The sequence below is a fragment of the Oryzias melastigma genome, linkage group LG12 (genome assembly GCF_002922805.2).
Source record: "Oryzias melastigma strain HK-1 linkage group LG12, ASM292280v2, whole genome shotgun sequence".
NCBI lineage: Eukaryota > Metazoa > Chordata > Actinopteri > Beloniformes > Adrianichthyidae > Oryzias > Oryzias melastigma.
The window spans coordinates 1,999,101-2,008,471 of NC_050523.1; the positions used below are offsets into that span (position 1 = coordinate 1,999,101).

Sequence of the window (9,371 nt, forward strand, 5' to 3'; positions counted from 1 at the left end):
CTGGGTCGTGACCAAATCTCATGCGTTGCGACTCAAATCTCCTGGGTAGCGACCAACTCTTGTGGGTCTGAGACTCAAATCTCATGCGTCGTGACCCAATCTCGTGGGTCTGCGACCCAAATCTTCTGGGTTGCGACTCAAATCTCTTGGGTTGCGACCAAATTTTGCGTGTTGCAACTCAAATCTCGTGGGTCTGCGACTCACATCTCCTGGGTCGCGACCAAATCTTGTGGGTAATGACTTAAAGCTCATGGCTCGCGACTCAAATCTCTTGGGTTACGACTCAAATCTCGTGGATCTTGACCCACAGTCGTGAGCTGTGACCCGCGAGCTGCCTCATGGAATCTTATTTACAATTTTTATACCATAAATTGGACATCGGTGTGTCTTTTGACATGCCAGAAGGGATAATATTATGGGATAAAATAAATCCACCATATCAAAAGACGATCCAATGTTCAATTTATTGTATAAACTGGAATTGAAGCTTTGATGAGGCAGCTCGCGACTCAAGGCCCAAGAGACTCGTGGGTCGCGACCCACAAGATTTGGTCGCGAACCACGAGATTTGGTGGTGACCCACGAGATTTGGTCGCGAACCACGAGATTTGGTGGTGACCCACGAGATTTGGTCGCGGCTCACAAGACGAGAGTCAGGCGAGCCACCAGAAATAGATCAGAGCTGTTTGCAGAGCCTGCTCTCTCTCGGAAATTGACTAAAAGTCAGATTAGTAACAGAAATGAAAACGGCAAAAATGCAACGCAAACGGTAGCAATTTTACAAGAGGCTGCACCGCCAAGTTTACCCAGAAAGCCACACAAGCAATAACACACAAATAGTGACGACACCCTCAAGAGTTTATTGTAGGAAAATACATTTCCCAACAAACACAGAATGTTAACCATTTTCTAAAGACGACAAATCCAACAGTTCTCGTCTCATCAAGCTGCTTGATTGTTGTGGATTAGTTCATCTCAATCTTTTTCAGGGATACAATCTTGTCCTTGGTGTCCTTTGACAGCTCTTTGGTCTTGCTGGAGAGGTTGCCGTCTTATTGTTTAAGAGTGTAGAGAGGTGTCCACAATAGATAACAAGGAAGACCTTCTGATGGACTAGGTCAGGATTCTGCAACTGAAAGAGACATTCAGGTCGATTTATCACCAACCAAAACCCAGTAGGAGCCTCAAAGTCTTCACTCACTCTTTAGAAAATTAGGAACTGATTTATATTTATGTTTTTGTTACTGACATGATACTATAAGATAAACATAAACATGAAGAGAAATTGCTTTTTTTATATGAAATAGTTTATCACTTTTGACATAGCTTTGCATGACTTCCTTTCAAAATAAAAGACATCCTACAAAATAGGATCACGTCAATGCAGCGAGAACTGTGAAGTCATCAATGATATTTTAAAAAACGGTTTATTTTACAGTTTCTGGAGCATTTCAACCACAAATTCATAAATATAATCAACAAAAACTATTAAATTAAGTGACCTCTACCATTTATTAAAACCATAGACTGTAAAAATTAATGGACAAAGCAAGCACTGAGGTCCCCCATTGGAAATGCATTACTTCCTCTCCTCGCGAAAGTAGGCCGCCGCTTTCCCCGTCAATTCCTGAAATGGATACCGCCATTTGCAAACAATCTCCAGCGATTGGTCTGAGTCATAGCTGAGTCATCGAATCTACAGGAAGTACTGTCGCCAATCAGGAGTGAGATTATTGCAACCGTCTGCCTCTTTCCACGCCTCGACCATGAGACCGCGGATGTAAACGCTGGCTTGAGACGACCGTGAAGCTGGCTTCCGAATTTTCCGAACAGGACCTGTTTTTAGGTGGTCTGAGTTCGAAAAATACAGTGGAACGCTCTCGCTGTGAATCGGAAGCCAACTTCATCGTCGTCGCCTCGAGAGAATTGTACAAGTCATTGCTGAAGCCTTTGAGGGAGAACCATTCCAACAGTTGATTCTGTCAGCGGTCCTTTTGGATTTACTTACATTTATTCCTTTTTGTCGAGATAAAAGGAGCATTTGGGTGACGCTGTGCCCGAACTGCGCGCGGCCCCCTCGCGCGAGCCACAGCGTTACTTCACATGCAGGTTTACAGTCTGATCAGATGCACGTGAGAAGCGCGTTCAGCGGTATTTAAAATAAATAACCATCCTAACAAGTGAACAGCTGGATCTTTTTTCTGTTTGAAAATACGAGTGAAAAGTGAAAAATGAACATTAAACAAAGAAAAAAGTCCAAAGCACATAACCTCAGAGTGAAATCTATTTCTACAGAGTAAATCCTCATCTAAAAATGTGGAGAGCATGGGTCTCTTGTTGTTTTAAACTGCTGCATCGGTACATTCCACTGAGGAAAACAACAGTAGGACAATGATTGGTACATTGTTGAATTGTAAAGTAGGTGTTAAAGGTCTTTTGACGGAGCCATTGATGAAGTCTGCTCCCATTGGCTACCCGTCACCTGTCACTCAAACCCCCCAGACGGTCGACGTCAGACCCACAAACACTTATTGAGCCATCTGATTGGTCAATTTATAACTCTAATAACTTGTGATAATGGAAAAAAATCTTTGAAAAAAAATTAGGATTAGAAAAAAGAAGTTAATCAGAAAGCAGCAGAGGAAGAATGATTATTCTGACATATAAAATGACTGAGAAATAACTGTCTGTTTCTCAATGTAAGTCAATGGGACTTTGGCCTTTTTGCAACCCAGTGGTACTTCCTATATGGAACACGGAAGGAGGGGGGGTTGCTTCGTCCAGTTATTTTATATACAGTCTATGATTAAAACCACTTTAAATCCTTGAATTTGTTCACAAATAGAAAATCAGCTTTATAATCCAGTGGATTATAACTTAATGTAGCTTTCATTCTCATTTTTCATACTGGTAATAAGTGGATGTTTTTGTGATAAATGAAGCTGAAATGTGTCAGTATGACGTTGATAAACTACAAAAGATTGATGGAGAATTATTAAGATCCTCGCTGAATGATTCATACCGTCCTTCAACTGTTGAATAAAGTTTATTTACTTTTTTTTTAAACTTTATTTTTTTTTTAACGCTTACTTCATTTACAGTTACTTTTTACATTTTTAAAAACATTTTATTTGAACTAAAGAGCCACAGGCTGCAGACTCCTGGACTACGATCAGGGTCTGAAACCTTCAGGACTTAAAGAGACCTTCAGGTTGATTTGATTACAACCCAATAGAAGCTCAAAGTTTGACTTCACCCTTCAGAAAAATAAAACACCAATATGTATTTATGTTATTATTACTATTAGGCAATTGGCTACCTTAGCCTTATGGTAAGTCAGCCCCTGATTGGTCTGTGTGGACTTGAATCTTCTCCGTGTTAGAATTATTACCAACAACTAAAGCAAAGCAAAAACGGTCGGCTGTGTTTCCAACTGAGTGTATTATTAGGGACATCTTATAAGGAACAGTTTATTGTCTGAACTAATTTACAATCAAGCATAATTGACTCTTCCTTTACTATTAAAAGAGTTTTAAAGCTGTAGAGATGCCATCATGTTCAAATGAATAATCTGCGTTTACCTGTCCCAGAACCCCCTCCTTCAAAGCTCTTCCCTTCATTTTCCTTCTGGCTTTAGCCATAACTCAGTGGTTGGGAACCCGCAGCTCTGTGCTCTCATTTCTCTTTCTCAAAGTTCGGCTGGTTGATTGGCGCCGAAGGTCTGGACCAGTCGTGACGGAGCGGTGAAGAGAGGAACATGCGTCGTTGCAGATGTGAATAACGTAGCTGTAGTTTAATGATCGATATTCAAGTGCAAGCTCGGTCAACACACCAGATAATGTATTTATTTTGATGTACTGTATATGTGATGTTTTATGCAGATTGATAAATGTACATTTTCATTTGAGGAGACAAATGTTAACAGTTTGACTAAATAAATTGTAAAACTTGAATAAAAACTGTAAAAAGGATTTGAGAACTGTAAGATTTTTTTATTTGTATGTATATATGTGTGTTCTTTTTAAGGTGGAATTAATTGAACTGTTTTGGAATATTTTTCTTGTTTTACAGGTTTTTTTATAAGAATTTAAACCTTCTTTTTCTTCAAATTTCATCCCCGGGATCCCAGATCAAAGGAGAGTTCAAACGAGTTTATTGAATTTAACGGGGACAGCTGGGCCCTCTGTCCGTTTTGTTGGACCCAGGAGCCTGTCAAAGAAGAGATAAAATAACCCAGGAGTTTGTGACTAAAATACCAGGCTACAAAAAAAAAAACGCTATAAAAACACAACAATAAAATAATAAATAAATACACGCAATGTAAAAGCTCAGCAACTGAAGACGGATGTTCACGTGTTGCTTCCCCCCGACTGTCTGGCTCCTGGCTCAGCCGTGCTTCTAGTTTTGGCACCGCCATCCCCCACTACCTTCACCCAACAGTATCTGGGATAGGCCCCAGCAACCTCGAAATTCTGAAGCAGGTTTAAATTCTTTTTCATTTCTAAATTTTTCTTGTCTTTGAATACTTTGGGCCAACCTTGTAAATGGTTTTCTGCAGCCTTAGGGGAGGTCGACTGAGTAGGTGGCTCTGCTGATTATTGATTGAAGCCTCCAGGGATGTGTCAATGTGGATTTAGGCTGCAAAGTTTAAACAAACCCAGGAGACAGTTCTGCTCTTTACACAAAGTTTACAGATTCCAAAAAAGCAACCAGAACTACCAAAACACGGACATCTACGATAAACCATGTAGTGAAAAATAAAAAACACAAATTTACCTAAGAGGCCGGATCCGGATCCGACCCTCCAGATAATTTTATTTTATTGTTTTTAATGACCTGATGTTATCTTGAGCTCATTTCTAACTTGTATAATTTTGACAAAATATATTTTTACGGAGAGTAAAATATTGAAAGTTATTTTAGGTTTAAGTTGATTCATTCTGGAATAATATTCCTGTATTTTTAGTTACAGTTTTAAAGTTTTAAAAGTTAGCATTCTGCTAGCTTTTTGGACTATTTTGGTATTTACCAAGATTTTTTTATATATATTTCAGCTACTTGCTAGCTGTTTTAGCTAATTTGCCCTATTTTTCATTGTTTTTTAGGATATTTTAAGATATTTTTTTCAGCTATATGCTTTTTGTTTTGGCTAACTTACGCTTTTTTTTTGGCATTTAGCTAATATTTTAGCTGGCTATCAGTTTTAGCTATTAGCTTTAGCATTTTTAGCTATCAATTTCAGCATCTTCAGCAGCCGAATTCCGTTTACAGCATTCACACTAGCATTATCACAGGTAATGCTATATATCTAGTTCATAATATGTTAAAAAAGTTACAGTTTTAAAGTTTAAAAAAAAGTTTTTTTGGAGTGTTCAATAATCGTCCCGTGACTTAAGGCGTGTTTTGGATTTTGGCCCCTCGTGCGATCAAATTTAACTCTGTTCTGTTCTGTATCATGTGTCCGTGGCTTCATACACAGAAATGAGCTCTTCACTTCCTATAAACTGCTTTCTCTCTCTCAAGTCCAAACTTGACAATTATAAAACTTTTTTTAATAGCTCTTGTAACTTTGTCCCAGATTGTGTTAGACAAACAGATTTCCTTTGATCTGACTGCTGTTGTGTTGCTAATGTACCCTGATGGGTGCATTTTTCCACCTCCAACCCTCTCTAATGTTCTGATCCCTCATGTTGCGTGGATGCTAATGAGAGCATGGGGCTTCCTGCCATGCTAGCAATTATCAAAGGCTTTGCTGCTGCATTTTCCCCAGCTCTAGAGGAGTTTTTAACAGATGCTTGATGATGTCGGGGGCTCTGGGGGTACTACCCACACAAGTTTAATGAAGCAAAAGACATCCAAGGAGCAGCTCTGAATGCCTGAAGTTAATGTGGTGAGTTCATTATCTGTGGAAAGAAAATGAACAGAGAAAGACATTAACTGCTATATGTTATACATTCATGGAGAAGCATCTGTCAGAAACACGGATTTAGATTTTAGACTCTGTTTTGTTTAGATGCTACCAGTTCAAAACCAAACTCATGTCAAGGCAAGAAAGCAATTATCATTTCTTATACTCCCCCCAACTGAGGCGCTGAATGACGGGGGGTGGGGGGTGGCGGCTCCACTCTGATGGTGAGAACCTCCAGTGAAATCTGACTCAGTTTATGAACAAACAAAAAACACCAGCTGCAAGTAAACAAGTCCGAACAAAAACGTTCTTAGATGTGTTTCTTCATTGTTGAGTAAGAACAAACTTTTTTTAACATGTTGACTGAAATACTCTCAGCCAGTACTCAGTACATTGCTCAGTAATACATACTCCACATCTATATATTATTTACACCAATGTCACTGTTAAGTACTTACTTTTGTACGTACGTACATTAATATATATGTAAGTATATATACTTAATTGTGTATGTAGGTAAATACACAAACATACGTACATACATACTCATGTAAGTATACATGCTTACTTTTCGGTACATCCATCCATCCTTCCTTCCATCTACGTGTCAACGTAGCTCCTAGCTCGCTAAAGCGAAGCTTGCTAGCTCAATCCAGTGGATAATGCTAGCTCACTACAGATGAGCTCACTAGCATGCTACAGTAGAGCTCGATAGCTCATTATAGGGGAGGTTGTTAGCTTGATACAACATAGCTCGCTCTCTCGCTACAGCGGATCTTGCTAGCTCACTACAGCGGAGCACGCTTTCTCAGTACAGCCGGATCCGGCCACCCGGGGTAATTCTATCCGGCCCTTTAGATCATTTTATTTTGCTGTTATTAATGACCCGATGTTATCTTATACTCATTTCTAACTTTCTAGTTCTATTCTTGCCTTTTTATTATTCACAATGTTAAAATTTACAGTTTTAAAAATGAGCATTCTGCTAGCTTTTTGGATTATTTTGGCATTTACTAAGTGTAGCTGCCCCTTTGTGGTCATCATTACCAAGATGCTTCGAGCTTCAAACAAGTACGTACTTTATTGGTCCCTTTGACACAACCATCCAAAGTACTAATGCACTGTGAAAACTAAACAACAACACAACAAAGACACTTTTCAGTTTCACTTATATATAACAAAGTCTTCTTCAATATACAAAAAATGTGTCAGTTAACATTGTGTAACGGGTGTGATGTGCGTCACAAATTAAAGAACTGTCAAACATATTTCCGTAAATTAAAATAAAATATTTATATTCACTTTAAGAAATACAAAAATTAAATCAACATTGTATCTATATTTGACCTCATTCCACTTACAAAGGGGTGCTATCTACAAAAAATGAACTGTTGACTCCATCCAAGCATACCGTCCTTGTGTGTGCGCATCCAAGAAAAAACAGCGACATGCTTTAACGGAAAAACAGAAGATGTTGCGCATGTTACAAAAAACAACCACAGGGAGGCGCTGTAAAGCCATATAAAGATGCAATAAACTCAACAACAGTTAAAACAACAATGTACATTCAAAAAAGAAAATTGGTTGTAATTTACACTAAGATTTTTAAATCTGTTTTGGAGTTCAGCAAATATCTCAGCTACAGGCTAGCTGTTACGGCTAATTTAGGCAATTTTTTTTTTACGTTTTTCAGACTATTGTGGAGTTCGGCTAAAACTTCCGCTACATGCTAACTGTTCTGAGTAAATTCATTTTTCTTTTTTCTTTTTTCAGGCTGTTTTGGAATTAGGCTAATATTTACATACGAGCTATTTCGGCTAATTTAGGCTTTTTCCCATTTTTTTTATGATATTTTGAAGCTTAGCCACTTTTTCAGCTGTTTTGGCTAACCTATTTTTTTGCTTTGTTTTTTAGGCTAATTTGGCATTTAGCTTTAGCTGTCTATTAGCTTTAGCGTTTTCAGCTATCAGCTTCAGCATTTTCAGCTATCAATATTAGCATATTTAGCTATTAGCACTAGCATCTTCAGCGGCTAAATTCAGCTTACAGTATTCACACGATGATTATTGCAGGTAATGCTATATATTTAGTTAATATTTGTGTTAAAAGTTACGGTTTTAAAGTTTTAAAAATGTAGTTTTAGAGTATTTAATAAATGTTTATCCTCTTCTTACGGCGCGACTTTAGGTGTGTTTTGGATTTTGTGTTTGACACCCCTGCTCTACAAACACGCTACGTTTAAAAAAATAAAATCAAATTAATAAAAAAAATAAGAAAGAATATAAATCTGCATAAACAGAAAAATGAGTTCCACCTTTATTATATACATTTACAGAGACGTTTTCATATCAGTTTATAGTGCGCGCGGAAGGATATCTCTGCGGTGTATAAATACGGCTGCGCCGCGCCCTACGTGTTCATTCCTGACTCAGCATCCAGATCAATCTCGTCTCTCAGCGGTGGGAACAATTTGTTTGTAAGTTCTTTGTCTTGATTTGTTTTTGTACTTTAAGTTTTAGGTAATCTTACTTGAAAAAGTGTTGAATGTTTATCATCAACAAAATCGAGTCTATATAAAAGCTTACGTCACAAGTAGAATTCCATCTTTAAAATAAGCTCATATTTAAAACTAGTTTTAAATACGATTTCATCTTCAAAAACTGTGTTTAAAGACTTCAGATAACTATCGTCTTTAAATAAAAGCTTCAAGTGACGATAAATTGTTCAGTTTAAAGAAAATGCGTCACAACGACGGAACGAGAGCAAACCGGCTTTTTCTGGCGGTTTCGGTTTGTTAGCATCGTTAGCCGGCTAGCTTCTGCTCTTGACGGCGAGTTTTTCAAAGATTTTCTTAATACTCATTCTCGTATATCGAAGGTGTGATTTAACATGTATGTCGTAACGTGAAGTTTTAACCATTTTCTGTGATAAACGCCACGTCATGGTTCACCGTTCAGGATGGGTGCGGCTTTAGCTTTAGCATGCTAATCGACCAGGAAGAAGGCCTCAACCTGTCTGTTTCTGTTATTTACCATAAAATGTACGCATTAAATATCGATTGTAGGCTCTGCTTTGTTGGAAAAAAATATATTTGTGATATAATGTCATGAATTGAATATCATTTGAGGCTTCGAAGTTACTGATTTCTACAGGAGCTAAAAGGCTATTAAGCTAATTTCTGTCATTTGGTTGTTAATCACTGGACTTTGACATTTAACTTTGCTGCTTTTGTTTTTTTATTTGAAGTGTCAAGATGCAGATCTTTGTGAAAACCCTCACTGGAAAGACCATCACCCTGGAGGTGGAGCCCAGTGACACAATTGAAAACGTGAAGGCCAAAATCCAGGATAAGGAAGGCATCCCTCCCGACCAGCAGAGGCTGATCTTTGCCGGAAAACAGTTGGAAGATGGCCGCACCCTGTCCGACTACAACATCCAGAAGGAGTCCACCCTCCACCTGGTG

General features: G+C 38.3%; 2 protein-coding genes across 3 annotated transcripts in view; one reads left to right on the forward strand and one right to left on the reverse strand.

The window, feature by feature from the left end:
* Positions 1-8,225: 8,225 nt before the first annotated feature.
* Positions 8,226-9,371, forward strand: part of ubc (ubiquitin C) — a gene marked incomplete in the record, with an annotated part of 2,044 nt that continues 898 nt past the window's right edge. Inside the window, 2 exon segments of the mRNA XM_024299039.2 lie at positions 8,226-8,384; positions 9,155-9,371. Of these exon segments, the coding sequence (XP_024154807.1) occupies positions 9,162-9,371 (210 nt within the window).
* slc4a5b (solute carrier family 4 member 5b) overlaps positions 9,155-9,371 on the reverse strand; it is a 44,302-nt gene continuing 44,085 nt past the window's right edge. For both annotated transcript variants that reach the window (XR_004948822.1, XR_004948821.1), the window contains one exon: positions 9,155-9,365. The gene's annotated coding sequence lies outside the window, so the exon portion shown is untranslated. The remainder of the gene's footprint in view (positions 9,366-9,371) is intronic.